Source organism: Engystomops pustulosus, chromosome 4 (assembly GCF_040894005.1).
Source record: "Engystomops pustulosus chromosome 4, aEngPut4.maternal, whole genome shotgun sequence".
NCBI lineage: Eukaryota > Metazoa > Chordata > Amphibia > Anura > Leptodactylidae > Engystomops > Engystomops pustulosus.
In genome coordinates this window covers 240109-267479 of record NC_092414.1, presented here as the reverse complement: position 1 = coordinate 267479, position 27371 = coordinate 240109, and the positions used below count along the sequence as shown (strand labels likewise).

Genomic DNA, 27371 nt, shown 5'->3' with positions numbered 1-27371 from the left:
CTTCATTCCCTTGGAGTTCACTCACAAATAAGAGGCTGGAGCCAATGGGAGCGCCGTGACGTCACTGGGCCACGCCCACCCGCAGAGACCGGAAGCGATGGCGGCGGCGGCCGGGACTGTGGAGGCCAAGACGGTGGTGATTGGCGGCGGCATCGCCGGAGTCACGTGCGCGGAGCAAGTGAGAGGCGGGGCATAGACTATGAGCTCATACACAGACACTTATGACGTCACTCTCACCAAGTGACAAGATGTTTGTCTAGTTGGTGACGCTTCAGCATGACCCTAGATTGCCCTCTGACCTTTACTGTGACCTCACTGTGACCTTCTGTCCTCTCTTTCTGCCTTTTACCTTCCTGAGCTTCTCCTTTTCTATTTTTAGTGACTTTTTAAGCTCAGATTTATAAAAACAAAGTAAATAAATAATACTCGTGTAGCTCCTCCCATCACCTGCAGGGCGCAGGGTCACGACCCGAGGGTTTAGGTGCAAATTATCTGCTTCTTTTTAGGCCCAAATATATATAAGAAATGCAAAAGAGGCGCAAAACAGGGAAAGTGACAGTCCTCCTCATCATGCTGCTCTCATTGTGTCATCATGTGACTAGGACGACCCCTTACCATGTATCAGGGGCTTCAGCAGAGATGACCTCTGACCTTACAGAGTCCCTGAGTGTCTCCATCAGTGGGGTCTATGTGCTGGATGACCCCACCACCAGGCACAGGGGTCACTGTCTTGTATGGGCCCGGGGCCTCAGTGCTGAGCAGTAATGGTGGAGACATCCAGGAGAGCGCTGTACCCAGCCACCGGTGTCACCTCACAAGCCGATGGTGGGGGGGTACAGTGTGGACCTTACATGGAGGACACGGCTCCAGATCAGAGGATGGCTGCAGGAGACCGGGGACTCACATGGAGGACTATGCTCCAGCTACAGCTCAGAGGAGAGAATAATACTGGAGACCCCAGAGCAGATGATAATAGTGGAGACCCCAGAGCAGAGAATAATAATAGTGGAGACCCCCGAGCAGAGAATAATAATAGTGGAGACCCCAGAGCAGATGATAATAATACTGGAGACCCCAGAGCAGATAATAATACTGGAGACCCCAGAGCAGATGATAATAGTGGAGACCCCAGAGCAGAGAATAATAGTGGAGACCCCAGAGCAGAGAATAATAGTGGAGACCCCAGAGCAGAGAATAATAGTGGTGACCCCAGAGCAGATGATAATAATAGTGGAGACCCCAGAGCAGATGATAATAATAGTGGAGACCCCAGAGCAGATGATAATAATAGTGGAGACCCCAGAGCAGATGATAATAATAGTGGAGACCCCAGAGCAGACGATAATAGTGGAGACCCCAGAGCAGACGATAATAGTGGAGACCCCAGAGCAGACGATAATAGTGGAGACCCCAGAGCAGACGATAATAGTGGAGACCCCAGAGCAGATGATAATAGTGGGGACCCCAGAGGAGATGATAATAGTGGGGACCCCAGAGGAGATGATAATAGTGGGGACCCCAGAGGAGATGATAATAGTGGGGACCCCAGAGGAGATGATAATAGTGGGGACCCCAGAGCAGATGATAATAGTGGAGACCCCAGAGCAGATGATAATAGTGGAGACCCCAGAGCAGACGATAATAGTGGAGACCCCAGAGCAGACGATAATAGTGGGGACCCCAGAGCACATGATAATAGTGGAGACCCCAGAGCAGACGATAATAGTGGAGACCCCAGAGCAGACGATAATAGTGGAGACCCCAGAGGAGACGATAATAGTGGTGACCCCAGAGCAGATGATAATACTGGAGACCCCAGAGCAGATGATAATAGTGGTGACCCCAGAGCAGACGATAATAGTGGAGACCCCAGAGGAGACGATAATAGTGGTGACCCCAGAGCAGATGATAATAGTGGTGACCCCAGAGCAGACGATAATAGTGGAGACCCCAGAGCAGATAATAATAGTGGAGACCCCAGAGCAGATAATAATAGTGGAGACCCCAGAGCGGACGATAATAGTGGAGACCCCAGAGCGGACGATAATAGTGGAGACCCCAGAGCGGACGATAATAGTGGAGACCCCAGAGCGGACGATAATAGTGGAGACCCCAGAGCGGACGATAATAGTGGAGACCCCAGAGCGGACGATAATAGTGGAGACCCCAGAGCGGACGATAATAGTGGAGACCCCAGTGCACATGATAATAGTGGAGACCCCAGAGCAGACGATAATAGTGGAGACCCCAGAGCACATGATAATAGTGGAGACCCCAGAGCAGACATAAGAATAAATCCTCTCCTGGCTCCTTCTCTGTTCCATGCGCCACTTCTGCAGCTTCTTCTCACCTACATGCGCCACTCTGCTCATTGTCCTGCGCTGAGCTGCACCACGGGCAGGAGAGAACCCAGGAGCAGTACAATATAGTTGACAAGTTCTTTACCTCTCCCGGGTCTTCTGCTCTGGGTCCTAATTCCACCGCATACAACCAGAACGTAGCTGCAGAAGAGGACCCGGCAGCAGTGAGGACACAGAGCGGAGCTGCAGGAGAGGAGCCGGCAGCAGTGAGGACACAGAGCGGAGCTGCAGGAGAGGACCCGGCAGCAGTGAGGACACAAAGCGGAGCAGCAGGAGAGGAGTCGGCAGCAGTGAGGACACAGAGCGGAGCTGCAGGAGAGGACCCGGCAGCAGTGAGGACACAGAGCGGAGCTGCAGGAGAGGACCCGGCAGCAGTGAGCACACAGAGCGGAGCTGCAGGAGAGGACCCGGCAGCAGTGAGGACACAGAGCGGAGCTGCAGGAGAGGACCCGGCATCAGTGAGGACACAGAGCGGAGCAGCAGGAGAGGACCCGGCAGCAGTGAGGACACAGAGCGGAGCTGCAGGAGAGGACCCGGCAGCAGTGAGGACACAGAGCGGAACTGCAGGAGAGGACCCGGCAGCAGTGAGGACACAGAGCGGAGCAGCAGGAGAGGAGTCGGCAGCAGTGAGGACACAGAGCGGAGCAGTGAGGACACAGAGCGGAGCTGCAGGAGAGGACCCGGCAGCAGTGAGGACGCAGAGCGGAGCTGCAGGAGAGGACCCGGCATCAGTGAGGACACAGAGCGGAGCAGCAGGAGAGGACCCGGCATCAGTGAGGACACAGAGCGGAGCAGCAGGAGAGGACCCGGCAGCAGTGAGGACACAGAGCGGAGCTGCAGGAGAGGACCCGGCAGCAGTGAGGACACAGAGCGGGGCTGCAGGAGAGGACCCGGCAGCAGTGAGGACACAGAGCGGAACTGCAGGAGAGGACCCGGCAGCAGTGAGGACACAGAGCGGAGCTGCAGGAGAGGACCCGGCAGCAGTGAGGACACAGAGCGGAGCAGCAGGAGAGGACCCGGCAGCAGTGAGGACACAGAGCGGAGCAGCAGGAGAGGACCCGGCAGCAGTGAGGACACAGAGCGGAGCAGCAGGAGAGGACCCGGCAGCAGTGAGGACACAGAGCGGAGCTGCAGGAGAGGAGCCGGCAGCAGTGAGGACACAGAGCGGAGCTGCAGGAGAGGAGCCGGCAGCAGTGAGGACACAGAGCGGAGCTGCAGGAGAGGAGCCGGCAGCAGTGAGGACACAGAGCGGAGCAGCAGGAGAGGACCCGGCAGCAGTGAGGACACAGAGCGGAACTGCAGGAGAGGAGCCGGCAGCAGTGAGGACACAGAGCGGAACTGCAGGAGAGGAGTCGGGAGCAGTGAGGACACAGAGCGGAACTGCAGGAGAGGAGTCGGGAGCAGTGAGGACACAGAGCGGAACTGCAGGAGAGGAGTCGGGAGCAGTGAGGACACAGAGCGGAGCTGCAGGAGAGGAGCCGGGAGCAGTGAGGACACAGAGCGGAGCTGCAGGAGAGGACCCGGCAGCAGTGAGGACACAGAGCGGAGCAGCAGGAGAGGAGTCGGGAGCAGTGAGGACACAGAGCGGAGCTGCAGGAGAGGAGCCGGGAGCAGTGAGGACACAGAGCGGAGCTGCAGGAGAGGAGCCGGCAGCAGTGAGGACACAGAGCGGAGCTGCAGGAGAGGACCCGGCAGCAGTGAGGACACAGAGCGGAGCAGCAGGAGAGGAGTCGGCAGCAGTGAGGACACAGAGCGGAGCTGCAGGAGAGGACCCGGCAGCAGTGAGGACACAGAGCGGAGCTGCAGGAGAGGACCCGGCAGCAGTGAGGACACAGAGCGGAGCTGCAGGAGAGGACCCGGCAGCAGTGAGCACACAGAGCGGAGCTGCAGGAGAGGACCCGGCAGCAGTGAGGACACAGAGCGGAACTGCAGGAGAGGACCCGGCAGCAGTGAGGACACAGAGCGGAGCTGCAGGAGAGGACCCGGCATCAGTGAGGACACAGAGCGGAGCAGCAGGAGAGGACCCGGCAGCAGTGAGGACACAGAGCGGAGCTGCAGGAGAGGACCTGGCAGCAGTGAGGACACAGAGCGGAACTGCAGGAGAGGACCCGGCAGCAGTGAGGACACAGAGCGGAGCTGCAGGAGAGGACCCGGCATCAGTGAGGACACAGAGCGGAGCAGCAGGAGAGGACCCGGCAGCAGTGAGGACACAGAGCGGAGCTGCAGGAGAGGAGCCGGCAGCAGTGAGGACACAGAGCGGAGCAGCAGGAGAGGAGCCGGCAGCAGTGAGGACACAGAGCGGAGCAGCAGGAGAGGAGTCGGGGGCAGTGAGGACACAGAGCGGAGCCGCAGGAGAGGACCTGGCAGCAGTGAGGACACAGAGCGGAGCAGCAGGAGAGGACCCGGCAGCAGTGAGGACACAGAGCGGAGCAGCAGGAGAGGAGTCGGGAGCAGTGAGGACACAGAGCGGAGCAGCAGGAGAGGACCCGGCAGCAGTGAGGACACAGAGCGGAGCTGCAGGAGATACCCGGGAGCAGTGAGGACACAGAGCGGAGCAGCAGGAGAGGACCCGGCAGCAGTGAGGACACAGAGCGGGGCTGCAGGAGAGGACCCGGCAGCAGTGAGGACACAGAGCGGAACTGCAGGAGATACCCGGGAGCAGTGAGGACACAGAGCGGAGCGGCAGGAGAGGACCCGGCAGCAGTGAGGACACAGCGGAGCTGCAGGAGAGGAGCCGGCAGCAGTGAGGACACAGAGCGGAGCTGCAGGAGAGGACCTGGCAGCAGTGAGGACACAGAGCGGAGCTGCAGGAGAGGACCTGGCAGCAGTGAGGACACAGAGCGGAGCTGCAGGAGAGGACCCGGCAGCAGTGAGGACACAGCGGAGCTGCAGGAGAGGACCCGGCAGCAGTGAGGACACAGAGCGGAGCTGCAGGAGAGGAGCCGGCAGCAGTGAGGACACAGAGCGGAGCTGCAGGAGAGGACCCGGCAGCAGTGAGGACACAGAGCGGAGCAGCAGGAGAGGACCCGGCAGCAGTGAGGACACAGAGCGGAGCACCAGGAGAGGACCCGGCAGCAGTGAGGACACAGAGCGGAGCGGCAGGAGAGGACCCGGCAGCAGTGAGGACACAGAGCGGAGCGGCAGGAGAGGAGCCGGCAGCAGTGAGGACACAGAGCGGAGCGGCAGGAGAGGACCCGGCAGCAGTGAGGACACAGAGCGGAGCAGCAGGAGAGGAGCCGGCAGCAGTGAGGACACAGAGCGGAGCAGCAGGAGAGGACCCGGCAGCAGTGAGGACACAGAGCGGAGCAGCAGGAGAGGACCCGGCAGCAGTGAGGACACAGAGCGGAGCTGCAGGAGAGGACCCGGCAGCAGTGAGGACACAGAGCGGAGCTGCAGGAGAGGACCTGGCAGCAGTGAGGACACAGAGCGGAGCTGCAGGAGAGGACCTGGCAGCAGTGAGGACACAGAGCGGAGCAGCAGGAGAGGACCCGGCAGCAGTGAGGACACAGAGCGGAGCTGCAGGAGAGGACCTGGCAGCAGTGAGGACACAGAGCGGAGCTGCAGGAGAGGACCCGGCAGCAGTGAGGACACAGAGCGGAGCTGCAGGAGAGGACCCGGCAGCAGTGAGCACACAGAGCGGAGCTGCAGGAGAGGACCCGGCAGCAGTGAGCACACAGAGCGGAGCTGCAGGAGAGGACCTGGCAGCAGTGAGGACACAGAGCGGAGCAGCAGGAGAGGACCCGGCAGCAGTGAGGACACAGAGCGGAGCTGCAGGAGAGGACCTGGCAGCAGTGAGGACACAGAGCGGAGCTGCAGGAGAGGACCTGGCAGCAGTGAGGACTCTCCCCTGCACTCACCACTACCCGGCCTCCTGCACCAATGATCTGTCATCAGTTACCACCTTTTAGTTGAGATGAATGTGGCTGCACTTTATGTACATGCTCAGTGGTGGAGCTCTTCCACTATAGATCAGAGGAATAAGGAGAAGGAAATCCTGCCCTCATGTCATCACTGCTGGAGGGACCAGGACTTTCTCACTGACTCCAGACCTGCTGTTATGTCTCCTCCTGATATCATCTGATCGTGATTTCCTCCTGATATCATCTGATTGTCATCTCCTCATGATATCGTCTGATTGTGAGCTTCTCATATCATCTGATTGTCATCCCCTCCTGATATCTGATCTCCTCCTGATGTCTGATCTCCTCCTGATGTCTGACTGTAATCTCCTGATGTCTGATTGTCGGCTCCTCCTGATATCATCTGATTGTTATTTCCTCCTGATATCATCTGATTGTGATTTCCTCCTGATATCATCTGATTGTGATTTCCTCCTGATATCATCTGATTGTAATCTCCTGATGTTGATGTTTCAGCTCTCGCTGCAGTTTCCCGCTGATCCCGTGTATCTCCTGACGGCGGCGCCGCTCATTAAGGCAGTGACAAACCTCAGGCAGGTAATGGCCCCCTGTGTGTATGTGGTGTTACAGCGCCCCCCGGTGTCCATGTTATGACCCTGCAGCTGTGCTCCTCAGGTCTCCCGCACGCTGGAGGAGTTTGATGTGGAGGAGCAGACGAGCGGCGCCCTGCAGTCTCACTATCCCAATATTAAGGTGGTGCATTCAGCAGTGAAGGAGTTAAAGGCGGCAGAGCAGGTGAGTGCAGGTAGGTAGCGCTGGCACTCGGGGTGCGGTCACACCTTCAGTTCTTCAGATGCAGTTTTCAAAGCCAAAAGCAGCTGTGGGTGACACTGGGTGAGCACCTACCTCCCACTTATCCACTCCTGGTCTGGAAAACTGCATCTGATAACTGAGTGTGTGAACGCGCCCTGAGTTACCCCTCACTATGTCTGGTGCGATGTTCTGCAGACGCTGGTCACTGAGGACGGGACGTGCTACCACTATGAGCAGCTGTGTGTGTGCACCGGGGCCCGGCCACGCCTCATCCTGGAGGGGAGCCGCTACGTGCTGGGGATCCGAGATACAGACAGCGCCCAGGTAAGTGCCCCTCCCCCAGTCCTGGCACCCCTGACCATAATACAGACAGCGCCCAGGTAAGTGCCCCTCCCCCAGTCCTGGCACCCCTGACCGTAATACAGACAGCGCCCAGGTAAGTGTCCCTCCCCCAGCCCTGGCACCTCTGACCCTAATACAGACAGCACCCAGGTAAGTGCCCCTCCCCCAGCCCTGGCACCCCTGACCGTAATACAGACAGCGCCCAGGTAAGTGCCCCTCCCCCAGTCCTGGCACCCCTGACCGTAATACAGACAGCGCCCAGGTAAGTGCCCCTCCCCCAGTCCTGGCACCCCTGACCGTAATACAGACAGCGCCCAGGTAAGTGTCCCTCCCCCAGCCCTGGCACCTCTGACCCTAATACAGACAGCACCCAGGTAAGTGCCCCTCCCCCAGCCCTGGCACCCCTGACCGTAATACAGACAGCGCCCAGGTAAGTGCCCCTCCCCCAGCCCTGGCACCCCTGACCGTAATACAGACAGCGCCCAGGTAAGTGCCCCTCCCCCAGTCCTGGCACCCCTGACCGTAATACAGACAGCGCCCAGGTAAGTGCCCCTCCCCCAGTCCTGGCACCCCTGACCGTAATACAGACAGCGCCCAGGTAAGTGCCCCTCCCCCAGCCCTGACACCCCTGACCGTAATACAGACAGCGCCCAGGTAAGTGCCCCTCCCCCAGCCCTGACACCCCTGACCGTAATACAGACAGCGCCCAGGTAAGTGCCCCTCCCCCAGCCCTGGCACCCCTGACTGTAATACAGACAGCGCCCAGGTAAGTGCCCCTCCCCCAGCCCTGGCACCCCTAACCGTAATACAGACAGCGCCCAGGTAAGTGCCCCTCCCCCAGCCCTGACACCCCTGACCGTAATACAGACAGCGCCAAGGTAAGTGCCCCTCCCCCAGCCCTGGCACCCCTGACTGTAATACAGACAGCGCCCAGGTAAGTGCCCCTCCCCCAGCCCTGGCACCCCTGACCGTAATACAGACAGCGCCCAGGTAAGTGCCCCTCCCCCAGCCCTGGCACCCCTGACCGCTATACAGACAGCGCCCAGGTAAGTGCCCCTCCCCCAGCCCTGGCACCCCTGACCGTAATACAGACAGCGCCCAGGTAAGTGCCCCTCCCCCAGCCCTGGCACCTCTGACCGTAATACAGACAGCACCCAGGTAAGTGCCCCTCCCCCAGCCCTGGCACCCCTGACCGTAATACAGACAGCGCCCAGGTAAGTGCCCCTCCCCCAGCCCTGGCACCCCTGACTGTAATACAGACAGCGCCCAGGTAAGTGCCCCTCCCCCAGTCCTGGCACCCCTGACCGTAATACAGACAGCGCCCAGGTAAGTGCCCCTCCCCCAGTCCTGACACCCCTGACCGTAATACAGACAGCGCCCAGGTAAGTGCCCCTCCCCCAGCCCTGGCACCCCTGACCGCTATACAGACAGCACCCAGGTAAGTGCCCCTCCCCCAGCCCTGACACCCCTGACTGTAATACAGACAGCGCCCAGGTAAGTGCCCCTCCCCCAGCCCTGGCACCCCTGACCGTAATACAGACAGCGCCCAGGTAAGTGCCCCTCCCCCAGCCCTGACACCCCTGACCGTAATACAGACAGCGCCCAGGTAAGTGCCCCTCCCCCAGCCCTGGCACCCCTGACCGTAATACAGACAGCGCCCAGGTAAGTGCCCCTCCCCCAGCCCTGACACCCCTGACCGTAATACAGACAGCGCCCAGGTAAGTGCCCCTCCCCCAGCCCTGGCACCCCTGACCGTAATACAGACAGCGCCCAGGTAAGTGCCCCTCCCCCAGCCCTGACACCCCTGACCGTAATACAGACAGCGCCCAGGTAAGTGCCCCTCCCCCAGCCCTGGCACCCCTGACCGCTATACAGACAGCGCCCAGGTAAGTGCCCCTCCCCCAGCCCTGGCACCCCTGACCGTAATACAGACAGCGCCCAGGTAAGTGCCCCTCCCCCAGCCCTGGCACCCCTGACCGTAATACAGACAGCGCCCAGGTAAGTGCCCCTCCCCCAGCCCTGGCACCCCTGACCCTAATACAGACAGCACCCAGGTAAGTGCCCCTCCCCCAGCCCTGGCACCTCTGACCGTAATACAGACAGCGCCCAGGTAAGTGCCCCTCCCCCAGTCCTGGCACCCCTGACCGTAATACAGACAGCGCCCAGGTAAGTGCCCCTCCCCCAGCCCTGGCACCCCTGACCGTAATACAGACAGCGCCCAGGTAAGTGCCCCTCCCCCAGTCCTGGCACCCCTGACCGTAATACAGACAGCGCCCAGGTAAGTGCCCCTCCCCCAGTCCTGGCACCCCTGACCGTAATACAGACAGCGCCCAGGTAAGTGCCCCTCCCCCAGCCCTGACACCCCTGACCGTAATACAGACAGCGCCCAGGTAAGTGCCCCTCCCCCAGCCCTGACACCCCTGACCGTAATACAGACAGCGCCCAGGTAAGTGCCCCTCCCCCAGCCCTGACACCCCTGACCGTAATACAGACAGCGCCCAGGTAAGTGCCCCTCCCCCAGCCCTGGCACCCCTGACTGTAATACAGACAGCGCCCAGGTAAGTGCCCCTCCCCCAGCCCTGGCACCCCTGACCCTAATACAGACAGCGCCCAGGTAAGTGCCCCTCCCCCAGCCCTGGCACCCCTGACCGTAATACAGACAGCGCCCAGGTAAGTGCCCCTCCCCCAGCCCTGGCACCCCTGACCCTAATACAGACAGCGCCCAGGTAAGTGCCCCTCCCCCAGCCCTGGCACCCCTGACCCTAATACAGACAGCGCCCAGGTAAGTGCCCCTCCCCCAGTCCTGGCACCCCTGACCGTAATACAGACAGCGCCCAGGTAAGTGCCCCTCCCCCAGCCCTGGCACCCCTGACCGTAATACAGACAGCGCCCAGGTAAGTGCCCCTCCCCCAGTCCTGGCACCCCTGACCGTAATACAGACAGCGCCCAGGTAAGTGCCCCTCCCCCAGCCCTGGCACCTCTGACCGTAATACAGACAGCGCCCAGGTAAGTGCCCCTCCCCCAGCCCTGGCACCCCTGACCGCTATACAGACAGCGCCCAGGTAAGTGCCCCTCCCCCAGCCCTGGCACCCCTGACTGTAATACAGACAGCGCCCAGGTAAGTGCCCCTCCCCCAGCCCTGGCACCCCTGACCGTAATACAGACAGCGCCCAGGTAAGTGCCCCTCCCCCAGCCCTGGCACCCCTGACCCTAATACAGACAGCGCCCAGGTAAGTGCCCCTCCCCCAGCCCTGGCACCCCTGACCGTAATACAGACAGCGCCCAGGTAAGTGCCCCTCCCCCAGCCCTGGCACCCCTGACCGTAATACAGACAGCGCCCAGGTAAGTGCCCCTCCCCCAGCCCTGGCACCCCTGACCGTAATACAGACAGCGCCCAGGTAAGTGCCCCTCCCCCAGCCCTGGCACCCCTGACCCTAATACAGACAGCGCCCAGGTAAGTGCCCCTCCCCCAGCCCTGGCACCCCTGACCGTAATACAGACAGCGCCCAGGTAAGTGCCCCTCCCCCAGCCCTGACACCCCTGACCGTAATACAGACAGCGCCCAGGTAACTGCCCCTCCCCCAGCCCTGACACCCCTGACCGTAATACAGACAGCGCCCAGGTAAGTGCCCCTCCCCCAGCCCTGGCACCTCTGACCGTAATACAGACAGCGCCCAGGTAAGTGCCCCTCCCCCAGTCCTGGCACCCCTGACCGTAATACAGACAGCGCCCAGGTAAGTGCCCCTCCCCCAGCCCTGGCACCTCTGACCGCTATACAGACAGCGCCCAGGTAAGTGCCCCTCCCCCAGCCCTGGCACCCCTGACCATAATACAGACAGCGCCCAGGTAAGTGCCCCTCCCCCAGCCCTGGCACCTCTGACCCTAATACAGACAGCGCCCAGGTAAGTGCCCCTCCCCCAGCCCTGGCACCTCTGACCGTAATACAGACAGCGCCCAGGTAACTGCCCCTCCCCCAGCCCTGACACCCCTGACCGTAATACAGACAGCGCCCAGGTAACTGCCCCTCCCACAGCCCTGGCACCCCTGACCGTAATACAGACAGCGCCCAGGTAACTGCCCCTCCCCCAGCCCTGACACCCCTGACCGTAATACAGACAGCGCCCAGGTAACTGCCCCTCCCCCAGCCCTGGCACCCCTGACCGTAATACAGACAGCGCCCAGGTAACTGCCCCTCCCACAGCCCTGGCACCCCTGACCGTAATACAGACAGCGCCCAGGTAACTGCCCCTCCCCCAGCCCTGGCACCCCTGACCGTAATACAGACAGCGCCCAGGTAAGTGCCCCTCCCCCAGCCCTGGCACCCCTGACTGTAATACAGACAGCGCCCAGGTAAGTGCCTCTCCCCCAGTCCTGGCACCTCTGACCCTAATACAGACAGCGCCCAGGTAAGTGCCCCTCCCCCAGCCCTGACACCCCTGACCGTAATACAGACAGCGCCCAGGTAAGTGCCCCTCCCCCAGCCCTGACACCCCTGACCGTAATACAGACAGCGCCCAGGTAAGTGCCCCTCCCCCAGCCCTGACACCCCTGACCGTAATACAGACAGCGCCCAGGTAAGTGCCCCTCCCCCAGTCCTGGCACCCCTGACCGCTATACAGACAGCGCCCAGGTAAGTGCCCCTCCCCCAGCCCTGGCACCCCTGACCGTAATACAGACAGCGCCCAGGTAAGTGCCCCTCCCCCAGCCCTGGCACCCCTGACCATAATACAGACAGCGCCCAGGTAAGTGCCCCTCCCCCAGCCCTGGCACCCCTGACCCTAATACAGACAGCGCCCAGGTAAGTGCCCCTCCCCCAGCCCTGGCACCTCTGACCGTAATACAGACAGCACCCAGGTAAGTGCCCCTCCCCCAGCCCTGGCACCCCTGACCGTAATACAGACAGCGCCCAGGTAAGTGCCCCTCCCCCAGCCCTGGCACCCCTGACCGTAATACAGACAGCGCCCAGGTAAGTGCCCCTCCCCCAGCCCTGGCACCCCTGACCGTAATACAGACAGCGCCCAGGTAAGTGCCCCTCCCCCAGCCCTGGCACCCCTGACCGCTATACAGACAGGGCCCAGGTAAGTGCCCCTCCCCCAGCCCTGGCACCCCTGACCGTAATACAGACAGCGCCCAGGTAAGTGCCCCTCCCCCAGCCCTGGCACCTCTGACCGTAATACAGACAGCGCCCAGGTAAGTGCCCCTCCCCCAGCCCTGGCACCCCTGACCGTAATACAGACAGCGCCCAGGTAAGTGCCCCTCCCCCAGCCCTGGCACCCCTGACCGTAATACAGACAGCGCCCAGGTAAGTGCCCCTCCCCCAGCCCTGGCACCCCTGACCGTAATACAGACAGCGCCCAGGTAAGTGCCCCTCCCCCAGCCCTGGCACCTCTGACCGTAATACAGACAGCGCCCAGGTAAGTGCCCCTCCCCCAGCCCTGGCACCCCTGACCGTAATACAGACAGCGCCCAGGTAAGTGCCCCTCCCCCAGCCCTGGCACCCCTGACCGTAATACAGACAGCGCCCAGGTAAGTGCCCCTCCCCCAGCCCTGGCACCTCTGACCCTAATACAGACAGCACCCAGGTAAGTGCCCCTCCCCCAGCCCTGGCACCCCTGACCGTAATACAGACAGCACCCAGGTAAGTGCCCCTCCCCCAGCCCTGGCACCCCTGACCGTAATACAGACAGCTCCCAGGTAAGTGCCCCTCCCCCAGCCCTGGCACCCCTGACCGTAATACAGACAGCGCCCAGGTAAGTGCCCCTCCCCCAGCCCTGGCACCCCTGACCGTAATACAGACAGCGCCCAGGTAAGTGCCCCTCCCCCAGCCCTGGCACCCCTGACCGTAATACAGACAGCGCCCAGGTAAGTGCCCCTCCCCCAGCCCTGGCACCCCTGACCCTAATACAGACAGCGCCCAGGTAAGTGCCCCTCCCCCAGCCCTGGCACCCCTAACCGTAATACAGACAGCGCCCAGGTAAGTGCCCCTCCCCCAGCCCTGGCACCTCTGACCCCCCCCCCCTCTCTCTATCCATGTTACAGGCCTTCCAGCAGCATCTGGCGCAGGCGCGGCGAGTGATGGTTGTGGGCAATGGCGGGATCGCCCTGGAGCTGGTGTAAGTGGAGATCATCCCTGCTGACACAAAGTAACGAAACCGCAGCTAGAGCCTCGCACAGGGACATTACAGCCAGATCTCTCCCCCGTCCGCCTCGTCCCTTTCCGGGGTCTCTCGTCAGTCTCTCTCTCCCCCCTCCCGGGTACGAGATGTCTCTCTCTCTCTCTCTCTCTCTCTCTCCCCCCTCCCGGGTACGCCATGTCTCTCTCTCTCCCCCCTCCCAGGTACGAGATGTCTCTCTCTCTCTCCCCCCTCCCAGGTACGAGATGTCTCTCTCTCTCTCTCCCCCCTCCCAGGTACGCCATGTCTCTCTCTCTCTCCCCCCTCCCAGGTACGAGATGTCTCTCTCTCTCTCCCCCCTCCCAGGTACGAGATGTCTCTCTCTCTCTCTCCCCCCTCCCGGGTACGCCATGTCTCTCTCTCTCTCTCCCCCCTCCCGGGTACGCCATGTCTCTCTCTCTCCCCCCTCCCAGGTACGAGATGTCTCTCTCTCTCTCCCCCCTCCCGGGTACGAGATGTCTCTCTCTCTCTCCCCCCTCCCGGGTACGAGATGTCTCTCTCTCTCTCCCCCCTCCCAGGTACGAGATGTCTCTCTCTCTCTCCCCCCTCCCGGGTACGAGATGTCTCTCTCTCTCCCCCCTCCCGGGTACGAGATGTCTCTCTCTCTCTCCCCCCTCCCGGGTACGCCATGTCTCTCTCTCTCCCCCCTCCCAGGTACGAGATGTCTCTCTCTCTCTCTCTCTCTCCCCCCTCCCAGGTACGAGATGTCTCTCTCTCTCTCTCCCCCCTCCCAGGTACGAGATGTCTCTCTCTCTCTCCCCCCTCCCGGGTACGCCATGTCTCTCTCTCTCTCCCCCCTCCCAGGTACGACATGTCTCTCTCTCCCCCCTCCCAGGTACGACATGTCTCTCTCTCTCTCCCCCCTCCCAGGTACGAGATGTCGGGCTGTCAGGTGGTTTGGGCCATCAGGGATCGATCCATTGGAAACACTTTCTTTGATGCCGGAGCCGCAGAATTCCTCATCCCACAACTAAAGTGCGAGAAGCTGCAGACCCCCCTGCCCTGCAAGAGGACCAAGTACACCACCCAGGGGGGCCCCGGTGAGTGCTGGGGGAGGGGCACAGGTCAGTAACCACCCAGGGGTGCCCCGGTGAGTGCTGGGGGAGGGGCACGGGTCAGTAACCACCCAGGGGGGCCCCGGTGAGTGCTGGGGGAGGGGCACAGGTCAGTAACCACCCAGGGGTGCCCCGGTGAGTGCTGGGGGAGGGGCACGGGTCAGTAACCACCCAGGGGGGCCCCGGTGAGTGCTGGGGGAGGGGCACGGGTCAGTAACCACCCAGGGGGGCCCCGGTGAGTGCTGGGGGAGGGGCACTGGTCAGTAACCACCCAGGGGGGCCCCGGTGAGTGCTGGGGGAGGGGCACAGGTCAGTAACCACCCAGGGGTGCCCCGGTGAGTGCTGGGGGAGGGGCACGGGTCAGTAACCACCCAGGGGGGCCCCGGTGAGTGCTGGGGGAGGGGCACGGGTCAGTAACCACCCAGGGGGGCCCCGGTGAGTGCTGGGGGAGGGGCACAGGTCAGTAACCACCCAGGGGTGCCCCGGTGAGTGCTGGGGGAGGGGCACAGGTCAGTAACCACCCAGGGGGGCCCCGGTGAGTGCTGGGGGAGGGGCACGGGTCAGTACACCACCCAGGGGGGCCCCGGTGAGTGCTGGGGGAGGGGCACTGGTCAGTAACCACCCAGGGGGGCCCCGGTGAGTGCTGGGGGAGGGGCACGGGTCAGTAACCACCCAGGGGGGCCCCGGTGAGTGCTGGGGGAGGGGCACTGGTCAGTAACCACCCAGGGGTGCCCCGGTGAGTGCTGGGGGAGGGGCACGGGTCAGTAACCACCCAGGGGTGCCCCGGTGAGTGCTGGGGGAGGGGCACGGGTCAGTAACCACCTAGGGGGGCCCCGGTGAGTGCTGGGGGAGGGGCACTGGTCAGTAACCACCCAGGGGGGCCCCGGTGAGTGCTGGGGGAGGTGCACGGGTCAGTAACCACCCAGGGGGGCCCCGGTGAGTGCTGGGGAAGGGCACTGGTCAGTACACCACCCATGGGGGCCCCGGTGAGTGCTGGGGGAGGGGCACGGGTCAGTAACCACCTAGGGGGGCCCCGGTGAGTGCTGGGGGAGGGGCACGGGTCAGTAACCACCTAGGGGGGCCCCGGTGAGTGCTGGGGGAGGGGCACGGGTCAGTAACCACCCAGGGGGCCCCCGGTGAGTGCTGGGGGAGGGGCACAGGTCAGTAACCACCCAGGGGTGCCCCGGTGAGTGCTGGGGGAGGGGCACAGGTCAGTAACCACCCAGGGGTGCCCCGGTGAGTGCTGGGGGAGGGGCACGGGTCAGTAACCACCCAGGGGGGCCCCGGTGAGTGCTGGGGGAGGGGCACGGGTCAGTAACCACCCAGGGGGGCCCCGGTGAGTGCTGGGGGAGGGGCACTGGTCAGTAACCACCCAGGGGGGCCCCGGTGAGTGCTGGGGGAGGGGCACAGGTCAGTAACCACCCAGGGGTGCCCCGGTGAGTGCTGGGGGAGGGGCACGGGTCAGTAACCACCCAGGGGGGCCCCGGTGAGTGCTGGGGGAGGGGCACGGGTCAGTAACCACCCAGGGGGGCCCCGGTGAGTGCTGGGGGAGGGGCACAGGTCAGTAACCACCCAGGGGTGCCCCGGTGAGTGCTGGGGGAGGGGCACAGGTCAGTAACCACCCAGGGGGGCCCCGGTGAGTGCTGGGGGAGGGGCACGGGTCAGTACACCACCCAGGGGGGCCCCGGTGAGTGCTGGGGGAGGGGCACTGGTCAGTAACCACCCAGGGGGGCCCCGGTGAGTGCTGGGGGAGGTGCACGGGTCAGTAACCACCCAGGGGGGCCCCGGTGAGTGCTGGGGAAGGGCACTGGTCAGTACACCACCCATGGGGGCCCCGGTGAGTGCTGGGGGAGGGGCACGGGTCAGTAACCACCTAGGGGGGCCCCGGTGAGTGCTGGGGGAGGGGCACGGGTCAGTAACCACCTAGGGGGGCCCCGGTGAGTGCTGGGGGAGGGGCACGGGTCAGTAACCACCCAGGGGGCCCCCGGTGAGTGCTGGGGGAGGGGCACAGGTCAGTAACCACCCAGGGGTGCCCCGGTGAGTGCTGGGGGAGGGGCACAGGTCAGTAACCACCCAGGGGTGCCCCGGTGAGTGCTGGGGGAGGGGCACGGGTCAGTAACCACCCAGGGGGGCCCCGGTGAGTGCTGGGGGAGGGGCACGGGTCAGTAACCACCCAGGGGGGCCCCGGTGAGTGCTGGGGGAGGGGCACTGGTCAGTAACCACCCAGGGGGGCCCCGGTGAGTGCTGGGGGAGGGGCACAGGTCAGTAACCACCCAGGGGTGCCCCGGTGAGTGCTGGGGGAGGGGCACGGGTCAGTAACCACCCAGGGGGGCCCCGGTGAGTGCTGGGGGAGGGGCACGGGTCAGTAACCACCCAGGGGGGCCCCGGTGAGTGCTGGGGGAGGGGCACAGGTCAGTAACCACCCAGGGGTGCCCCGGTGAGTGCTGGGGGAGGGGCACAGGTCAGTAACCACCCAGGGGGGCCCCGGTGAGTGCTGGGGGAGGGGCACGGGTCAGTACACCACCCAGGGGGGCCCCGGTGAGTGCTGGGGGAGGGGCACTGGTCAGTAACCACCCAGGGGGGCCCCGGTGAGTGCTGGGGGAGGGGCACGGGTCAGTAACCACCCAGGGGGGCCCCGGTGAGTGCTGGGGGAGGGGCACTGGTCAGTAACCACCCAGGGGTGCCCCGGTGAGTGCTGGGGGAGGGGCACGGGTCAGTAACCACCCAGGGGTGCCCCGGTGAGTGCTGGGGGAGGGGCACGGGTCAGTAACCACCTAGGGGGGCCCCGGTGAGTGCTGGGGGAGGGGCACTGGTCAGTAACCACCCAGGGGGGCCCCGGTGAGTGCTGGGGGAGGTGCACGGGTCAGTAACCACCCAGGGGGGCCCCGGTGAGTGCTGGGGAAGGGCACTGGTCAGTACACCACCCATGGGGGCCCCGGTGAGTGCTGGGGGAGGGGCACGGGTCAGTAACCACCTAGGGGGGCCCCGGTGAGTGCTGGGGGAGGGGCACGGGTCAGTAACCACCTAGGGGGGCCCCGGTGAGTGCTGGGGGAGGGGCACGGGTCAGTAACCACCCCGGGGGGCCCCGGTGAGTGCTGGGGAAGGGCACTGGTCAGTACACCACCCATGGGGGCCCCGGTGAGTGCTGGGGGAGGGGCACGGGTCAGTAACCACCTAGGGGGGCCCCGGTGAGTGCTGGGGGAGGGGCACGGGTCAGTAACCACCTAGGGGGGCCCCGGTGAGTGCTGGGGGAGGGGCACTGGTCAGTACACCACCCAGGGGGGCCCCGGTGAGTGCTGGGGGAGGGGCACTGGTCAGTACACCACCCAGGGGGGCCCCGGTGAGTGCTGGGGGAGGGGCACGGGTCAGTAACCACCCATGGGGGGCGCCTGACTGCACACAGAGGAGGGGGCGCAGTACTAGGAGAACACCTGCTCCTACCCCAAACACTAATGTTCTTTATTCCAGGGCGGGAGGACGGTCGGCTCGGCAGCGCTTTGGGCCCAGACTGGCATGAAGGGATGGATCTGCGAGCTGCTCAGGAGGTCTGTACCCCAACACTGGGGGGCGCTGTACCCTAATATGTATAATCCCATCACCATTAATGTCACCCACAGACCCCACGCTGCGTCCACATCGAGGTGGAATGTGAAGTGAAGAGGGTCCTCCTCCAGCACGAATTCATGGCACTACATACCCCCCCATCATGTGTGCCAGGAGGAGAGGCTGGGGGCGCCACTGCTGAGCCAGGTGAGAACTGCAAGGGCAAGTGGCTGATAACAGAGAGTAATGGCACTCCATACCCCCCCCATCATGTGTGCCAGGAGGAGAGGCTGGGGGCGCCACTGCTGAGCCAGGTGAGAACTGCAAGGGCAAGTGGCTGATAACAGAGAGTAATGGCACTACATACCCCCCCCATTATGTGTGCCAGGAGGAGAGGCTGAGGGCGCCACTGCTGAGCCAGGTGAGAACTGCAGGGGCAAGTGGCTGATAACAGAGAGTAATGGCACTACATACCCCCCCCATTATGTGTGCCAGGAGGAGAGGCTGAGGGCGCCACTGCTGAGCCAGGTGAGAACTGCAGGGGCAAGTGGCTGATAACAGAGAGTAATGGCACTACATACTCCCCATTATGTGTGCCAGGAGGAGAGGCTGGGGGCGCCACTGCTGAGCCAGGTGAGGACTGCAGGGGGAAGTGGCTGATAACAGAGAGTAATGGCACTACATACCCCCCCATCATGTGTGCCAGGAGGAGAGGCTGAGGGCGCCACTGCTGAGCCAGGTGAGAACTGCAGGGGCAAGTGGCTGATAACAGAGAGTAATGGCACTACATACTCCCCATTATGTGTGCCAGGAGGAGAGGCTGGGGGCGCCACTGCTGAGCCAGGTGAGAACTGCAGGGGCAAGTGGCTGATAACAGAGAGTAATGGCACTACATACCCCCCCATCATGTGTGCCAGGAGGAGAGGCTGGGGGCGCCACTGCTGAGCCAGGTGAGAACTGCAGGGGCAAGTGGCTGATAACAGAGAGTAATGGCACTCCATACCCCCCCCATCATGTGTGCCAGGAGGAGAGGCTGGGGGCGCCACTGCTGAGCCAGGTGAGAACTGCAGGGGCAAGTGGCTGATAACAGAGAGTAATGGCACTCCATACCCCCCCCATCATTTGTGCCAGGAGGAGAGGCTGGGGGCGCCACTGCTGAGCCAGGTGAGAAATGCAGGGGCAAGTGGCTGATAACAGAGAGTAATGGCACTCCATACCCCCCCCCCCCCATTATGTGTGCCAGGAGGAGAGGCTGGGGGCGCCACCGCTGAGCCAGGTGAGGACTGCAGGGGGAAGTGGCTGATAACAGAGAGTAATGGCACTACATACCCCCCCCCCCATCGTGTGTGCCAAGAGGAGAGGCTGGGGGCGCCACCGCTGAGCCAGGTGAGGACTGCAGGGGGAAGTGGCTGATAACAGAGAGTAATGGCACTACATACCCCCCCCCCCATCGTGTGTGCCAAGAGGAGAGGCTGGGGGCGCCACCGCTGAGCCAGGTGAGGACTGCAGGGGGAAGTGGCTGATAACAGAGAGTAATATTAGTAACGGCTCTGACAGGAGCGATTCCCGCCTAGGGACAGGAAACGAAATGGAATTATTTAAAAGTAGTGGAACTCTGCTCCGGCTGGTGCCGGGAACAACTTAAAGTGCACAACCCCCAATCGTGGGCACGTCTGGTCCGTGGGCCACCGATGAGCCCAGGTGTGCCCCCATGCTGGTAACGGGGTGGGACCTTTCTCTTCCTCACTCCCGGCTGATTCCGGCCTCCGGCCAGACTTGAGGGGCGCAGCGGACGACAGTGACGTCTACCAAGGAGTTCTGTTTAAAATCTTAGCTCCGGTGGATGGAGACGCTGAGGTGTGCGGGAGGCAGCTCCCTTGTATTGTGCCTCCTCCCTCTGAGGTCCCTGGATGAATGTGATATACGTCTACATCGGGTGCCCAGGAGTCCTGGAAGCTGCTGGAGCTCCAGTGTCCAGGTCGCTCCCTCATCTTGAGCCCCCTCCCCCAGCCCCCCCCCCCACGGTACGGTATTTGTGGAAAATAGTTATCCTCGTCTTATAGATAGGACAACACACATTCTGACTGGCGGATGAATCTCCATCTCTCATGACCAGTCTCAAATCTTATATTAAAGATGAAATGGGGAAAAAAGAAGAAGAAGATCTCTCCCCAACCCTGAGCATCTACTGCAGCTGCAAGCTACGTTATAGAAGGGCGATCTCTTAGTCTGGGCCAGCGCTCCGGCAGATGTGGATGAGGAGCCAAGAGCGGTCAGCACCACCATGGATATGGGAGATCCTGGGGGACACCATTCTGTGACGGATAAACTGTTTGAAGGTCTAGGAGAGAAGAGAGAGTTTCCGGTTCATAATAATATTACTAGTCTGACTAAAAGATTGGAAGGATCCTGAAAATCCTGAGGAAGACGCGACTTTGTGGAATCCAATACCTAAAGTAGACGCTCCAGTCGCAGGAACTTCTAGGCCTCTCCACCATTTGAGGATGTGGGTCTGCTAGAAGACACCATGGCTAAAACTTTTCTCAGAAGGTCATGGGAAACTAATCCGGCCAAGTCCTCTCCCCCTCCCCATGTGCTGAGGGCATCTGCGTCGGGCAGCCAGATCTACCAGGGCGTCTCCACCCCATGGGCTGAGAGGGCATCTGCGTCGTGCAGCCAGATCTACCAGGGCGTCTCCACCCCATGTGCTGAGAGGGGATCTGCGTCGTGCAGCCAGATCTACCAGGGCGTCTCCACCCCATGTGCTGAGAGGACATCTGCGTCGTGCAGCCAGATCTACCAGGGTATCTCCACCCCATGGGCTAAGAGGGCATCTGCGTCGTACAGCCATATCTACCAGAGCGTCTCCACCCCATGGGCTGAAAGGGCATCTGCATCCTGCAGCCAGATCTACCAGAGTGTCTCCACCCCATGGGCTGAGAGGGCATCTGCGTTAGGCAGCCAGATCTACCAGAGTGTCTCCACCCCATGTGCTGAGAGGGCATCTGCATCGTGCAGCCAGATCTACCAGAGCGTCTCCACCCCATGGGCTGAGAGGGCATCTGCGTCGTGCAGCCAGATCTACCAGAGCGTCTCCACCCCATGGGCTGAGAGGGCATCTGCATCGTGCAGCCAGATCTACCAGAGCGTCTCCACCCCATGGGCTGAGAGGACATCTGCGTCGTGCAGCCAGATCTACCAGAGCATCTCCACCCCATGGGCTGAGAGGACATCTGCGTCGTGCAGCCAGATCTACCAGGGCGTCTCCACCCCATGTGCTGAGAGGGGATCTGCGTCGTGCAGCCAGATCTACCAGGGCGTCTCCACCCCATGTGCTGAGAGGACATCTGCGTCGTGCAGCCAGATCTACCAGGGTATCTCCACCCCATGGGCTAAGAGGGCATCTGCGTCGTACAGCCATATCTACCAGAGCGTCTCCACCCCATGGGCTGAAAGGGCATATGCGCCGTGCAGCCAGATCTACCAGAGTGTCTCCACCCCATGGGCTGAGAGGGCATCTGCGTTAGGCAGCCAGATCTACCAGAGTGTCTCCACCCCATGTGCTGAGAGGGCATCTGCATCGTGCAGCCAGATCTACCAGAGCGTCTCCACCCCATGGGCTGAGAGGGCATCTGCGTCGTGCAGCCAGATCTACCAGAGCGTCTGCACCCCATGGGCTGAGAGGACATCTGCATCCTGCAGCCAGATCTACCAGAGCATCTCCACCCCATGGGCTGAGAGGACATCTGCGTCGTGCAGCCAGATCTACCAGGGTATCTCCACCCCATGGGCTGAGAGGGCATCTGCGTTGTGCAGTCAGATCTACCAGAGCGTCTGCACCCCATGAGCTGAGAGGGCATCTGCGTCGTGCAGCCAGATCTACCAGGGCGTCTCCACCCCATGTGCTGAGAGGGCATCTGCGTCGTGCAGCCAGATCTACCAGGGCGTCTCCACCCCATGTGCTGAGAGGGAATCTGCATCCTGCAGCCAGATCTACCAGAGCGTCTCCACCCCATGTGCTGAGAGGGCATCTGCATCCTGCAGCCAGATCTACCAGAGTGTCTCCACCCCATGGACTGAGAGGGCATCTGCATCGGGCAGCCAGATCTACCAGAGCGTCTCCACCCCATGGGCTGAGAGGGCATCTGCATCCTGCAGCTAGATTTACCAGGGCGTCTCCACCCCATGGGCTGAGAGGGCATCTGCATCGGGCAGCCAGATCTACCAGAGCGTCTCCACCCCATGGGCTGAGAGGGCATCTGCATCCTGCAGCTAGATCTACCAGGGCGTCTCCACCCCATGGGCTGAGAGGGCATCTGCGTCGTGCAGCCAGATCTACCAGAGCGTCTCCACCCCATGGGCTGAGAGGGCATCTGCGTCGGGCAGCCAGATCTACCAGAGCGTCTCCACCCCATGGGCTGAGAGGGCATCTGCATCCTGCAGCCAGATCTACCAGGGCGTCTCCACCCCATGTGCTGAGAGGGCATCTGCGTCGTGCAGCCAGATCTACCAGAGCGTCTCCACCCCATGGGCTGAGAGGGCATCTGCGTCGTGCAGCCAGATCTACCAGAGCGTCTCCACCCCATGTGCTGAGAGGGCATCTGCATCCTGCAGCCAGATCTACCAGAGCGCCTCCACCCCATGTGCTGAGAGGGCATCTGCATCCTGCAGCCAGATCTTCCAGAGCGTCTCCTCCCCATGGGCTGAGGGCATCTGCGTCGTGCAGCTAGATCTACCAGGGCGTCTCCACCCCATGTGCTGAGAGGGCATCTGCATCCTGCAGCCAGATCTACCAGAGTGTCTCCACCCCATGGACTGAGAGGGCATCTGCATCGGGCAGCCAGATCTACCAGAGCGTCTCCACCCCATGGGCTGAGAGGGCATCTGCATCCTGCAGCTAGATCTACCAGGGCGTCTCCACCCCATGGGCTGAGAGGGCATCTGCATCGGGCAGCCAGATCTACCAGAGCGTCTCCACCCCATGGGCTGAGAGGGCATCTGCGTCGTGCAGCCAGATCTACCAGAGCGTCTCCACCCCATGGGCTGAGAGGGCATCTGCGTCGGGCAGCCAGATCTACCAGAGCGTCTCCACCCCATGGGCTGAGAGGGCATCTGCATCCTGCAGCCAGATCTACCAGGGCGTCTCCACCCCATGTGCTGAGAGGGCATCTGCGTCGTGCAGCCAGATCTACCAGAGCGTCTCCACCCCATGGGCTGAGAGGGCATCTGCGTCGTGCAGCCAGATCTACCAGAGCGTCTCCACCCCATGTGCTGAGAGGGCATCTGCATCCTGCAGCCAGATCTACCAGAGTGTCTCCACCCCATGGGCTGAGGGCATCTGCGTCGTGCAGCTAGATCTACCAGGGCGTCTCCACCCCATGGGCTGAGAGGGCATCTGCGTCGGGCAGCCAGAGCTTCCAGGGCGTCTCCACCCCATGGGCTGAGAGGACATCTGCGTTAGGCAGCCAGATCTACCAAAGCGTCTGCACCCCATGGGCTGAGAGGACATCTGCGTTAGGCAGCCAGATCTACCAGAGTGTCTCCACCCCATGGGCTGAGCGGGCATCTGCGTCGTGCAGCCAGATCTACCAGGACGTCTCCACCCCATGGGCTGAGAGGGCATCTGCATCGGGCAGCCAGATCTACCAGAGAGTCTCCACCCCATGTGCTGAGAGGGCATCTGCATCGGGCAGCCAGATCTACCAGAGCGTCTCCACCCCATGTGCTGAGAGGGCATCTGCATCGGGCAGCCAGATCTACCAGAGCGTCTCCACCCCATGGGCTGAGAGGGCATCTGCGTCGTGCAGCCAGATCTACCAGGATGTCTCCACCCCATGGGCTGAGAGGGCATCTGCGTCGTGCAGCCAGATCTACCAGAGCGTCTCCACCCCATGGGCTGAGCGGGCATCTGCGTCGTGCAGCCAGATCTACCAGGATGTCTCCACCCCATGGGCTGAGAGGGCATCTGCGTCGTGCAGCCAGATCTACCAGAGCGTCTCCACCCCATGGGCTGAGAGGGCATCTGCGTCGTGCAGCCAGATCTACCAGAGTGTCTCCACCCCATGGGCTGAGAGGGCATCTGCATCGTGCAGCCAGATCTACCAGGGCGTCTCCACCCCATGGGCTGAGAGGGCATCTGCATCGGGCAGCCAGATCTACCAGAGCGTCTCCACCCCATGTGCTGAGAGGGCATCTGCATCGGGCAGCCATATCTACCAGGCGTCTCCACCCCATGGGCTGAGAGGGCATCTGCGTCCTGCAGCCAGATCTACCAGGGCGTCTCCACCCCATGGGCTGAGAGGGCATCTGCGTCGTGCAGCCAGATCTACCAGAGCGTCTCCACCCCATGGGCTGAGAGGGCATCTGCGTGAGGCGGCTCCATGGAAATATCCATCTATCTTCTTCAGGCTTTATAAGCTGAATGTTACCGCCCCGATCCCTCCTGAGATTTGGTTATTTTTCTCTTGTTCCTCCTGTCGGGGCCCTTGCATCTATGCCCCTGCCCTGTGCTGCCCTCCGCTGCTGTTTTCAGGGACTGCAGTTGTTGGTCCATATAGAGTGAAGTATTGGGATTATTCTAGGAATGTTCATTTTCCTGTCTTGCAGCTGATTGGCCGGTCTACGCTGAACTGACCAATGGGAAGATATTTGGTTGTGACTTCATCGTCAGCGCCACCGGATTCTCCCCCAACGTGGAACCGTTTGTCAGCGGGAATAATGTGAGATTTGGGATTATACTCTGGATTAATTTTGGGGAGGGGGCGGGGTCTGGTACTGGAGGAGGGGTCTGTGATTCATATTCTGCTTGTGCAGTTTGCTATCGGGGAGGACGGAGGCCTGAAGGTGGACGATCACATGAGGACATCGGTGCGGCATGTGTACGCGGCGGGGGATGTGTGCAGCACCGGATGGACCCCCAGCCCCCACTGGCATCAGGTACGGGTCATGTGACTGCCGCCCTCTTATGTGTGACCTTGTAATAACGGAGCCTGTGATTGGTCTGTGACAGATGCGGCTGTGGACTCAGGCGCGGCAGATGGGCTGCTACGCGGCAAAGTGCATGGCGGCCGAGCGGCGGGGGGAGAGCATCGACATGGACTTCTGCTTCGAGCTCTTCTCTCACGTCACAAAATTCTTCAACTATAAGGTGCGTGATGTGGCGTCTATGGTATAAATCACACCCCCTCCACGCACGACGCAGCGAGTACTGACACCCCGTGATCCCAATGGCGTCTTCTCTCCCGCACAGGTCATCCTCCTGGGCAAGTACAACGCACAGGGCCTGGGCCCTGACCACCACCTGCTGCTGCGCTGCACCCGGGGCCACGAGTACGTGAAGGTGGTGATGCAGGACGGACGCATGATGGGCGCCGTGCTGATCGGAGACACCGACCTGGAGGAGACCTTCGAGAACCTCATCCTGAACCAGATGGATCTGTCTGTGTACGGGGAGGATCTGCTGGACCCAAACATCGACATCGAAGATTACTTTGACTAGAAGAGATTAAGGCGCCGCTGCTCTCCTATGGATGGAACTGCTGCTTTGTACCGGGACCTGCAGACTGGGGTGACGGAGGCGCCGCTGCTCTGTACCGTGACCTGCAGACTGGGGTGACGGAGGCGCCGCTGCTCTGTACCGGGACCTGCAGACTGGGGTGACGGGAGGCGCCGCTGCTCTGTACCGGGACCTGCAGACTGGGGTGACGGGAGGCGCCGCTGCTCTGTACCGTGACCTGCAGACTAGTGATGGGGGGCGCCGCTGCTCTGTACCGGGACCTGCAGACTGGGGTCACGGGAGGCGCCGCTGCTCTGTACAGGGACCTGCAGACGAGTGATGGGGGGTGCCGCTGCTCTGTACCGGGACCTGCAGACGAGTGATGGGGGGTGCCGCTGCTCTGTACTGGGACCTGCAGACGAGTGATGGGGGGTGCCGCTGCTCTGTACCGGGACCTGCAGACGAGTGATGGGGGGTGCCGCTGCTCTGTACTGGGACCTGCAGACGAGTGAGGGGGGTGCCGCTGCTCTGTACCGGGACCTGCAGACGAGTGATGGGGGGTGCCGCTGCTCTGTACTGGGACCTGCAGACGAGTGATGGGGGGTGCCGCTGCTCTGTACCGGGACCTGCAGACGAGTGATGGGGGGTGCCGCTGCTCTGTACCGGGACCTGCAGACGAGTGATGGGGGGTGCCGCTGCTCTGTACCGGGACCTGCAGACTGGGGTGACGGGAGGCGCCGCTGCTCTGTACCGGGACCTGCAGACGAGTGAGGGGGGGTGCCGCTGCTCTGTACTGGGACCTGCAGACTAGTGATGGGGGGTGCCGCTGCTCTGTACCGGGACCTGCAGACGAGTGATGGGGGGTGCCGCTGCTCTGTACCGGGACCTGCAGACGAGTGATGGGGGGTGCCGCTGCTCTGTACCGGGACCTGCAGACTGGGGTGACGGGAGGCGCCGCTGCTCTGTACCGGGACCTGCAGACGAGTGAGGGGGGGTGCCGCTGCTCTGTACTGGGACCTGCAGACTAGTGATGGGGGGTGCCGCTGCTCTGTACCGGGACCTGCAGACGAGTGAGGGGAGGTGCCGCTGCTCTGTACCGGGACCTGCAGACGAGTGATGGGGGGTGCCGCTGCTCTGTACTGGGACCTGCAGACTGGGGTGACGGGAGGCGCCGCTGCTCTGTACCGTGACCTGCAGACTAGTGATGGGGGGCGCCGCTGCTCTGTACCGGGACCTGCAGACTGGGGTCACGGGAGGCGCCGCTGCTCTGTACCGGGACCTGCAGACGAGTGATGGGGGGTGCCGCTGCTCTGTACCGGGACCTGCAGACGAGTGATGGGGGGTGCCGCTGCTCTGTACTGGGACCTGCAGACGAGTGATGGGGGGTGCCGCTGCTCTGTACCGGGACCTGCAGACGAGTGATGGGGGGTGCCGCTGCTCTGTACCGGGACCTGCAGACGAGTGATGGGGGGCGCCGCTGCTCTGTACCGGGACCTGCAGATGAGTGATGGGGGGTGCCGCTGCTCTGTACTGGGACCTGCAGACAAGTGATGGGGGGTGCCGCTGCTCTGTACCGGGACCTGCAGATGAGTGAGGGGGGGTGCCGCTGCTCTGTACTGGGACCTGCAGACGAGTGAGGGGGGGTGCCGCTGCTCTGTACTGGGACCTGCAGACTGGGGTCACGGGAGGCGCCGCTGCTCTGTACCATGACCTGCAGATGAGTGATGGGG

At 62.4% G+C, this 27371-nt stretch overlaps 1 protein-coding gene across 1 annotated transcript; it reads left to right on the top strand.

Moving 5' to 3' along the window:
* Nucleotides 1–26042, top strand: LOC140125877 (pyridine nucleotide-disulfide oxidoreductase domain-containing protein 1-like). Its single transcript, XM_072144757.1, has 12 exons — nt 1–178; nt 6737–6817; nt 6896–7015; nt 7229–7357; nt 13415–13488; nt 14419–14588; nt 18072–18148; nt 18221–18353; nt 24753–24865; nt 24960–25082; nt 25156–25293; nt 25396–26042. The coding sequence occupies exons 1-12, from the start codon at nt 98–100 to the stop codon at nt 25642–25644; spliced, it is 1488 nt and encodes a 495-aa protein (XP_072000858.1). The 5' UTR covers nt 1–97; the 3' UTR covers nt 25645–26042.
* Nucleotides 26043–27371: the final 1329 nt, after the last annotated feature.

What these genes read in the sequence shown, in the direction of transcription:
- LOC140125877 (XM_072144757.1), top strand. Translation starts at nt 98, where the DNA reads ATGGCGGCGGCGGCCGGGACTGTGGAGGCCAAGACGGTGGTGATTGGC. An exon ending in CACCACCCAGGGGGGCCCCG is followed by an intron (nt 14,589 to 18,071) that starts GTGAGTGCTGGG and finishes TCTTTATTCCAG; the next exon opens with GGCGGGAGGACGGTCGGCTC. An exon ending in CGTTTGTCAGCGGGAATAAT is followed by an intron (nt 24,866 to 24,959) that starts GTGAGATTTGGG and finishes CTGCTTGTGCAG; the next exon opens with TTTGCTATCGGGGAGGACGG.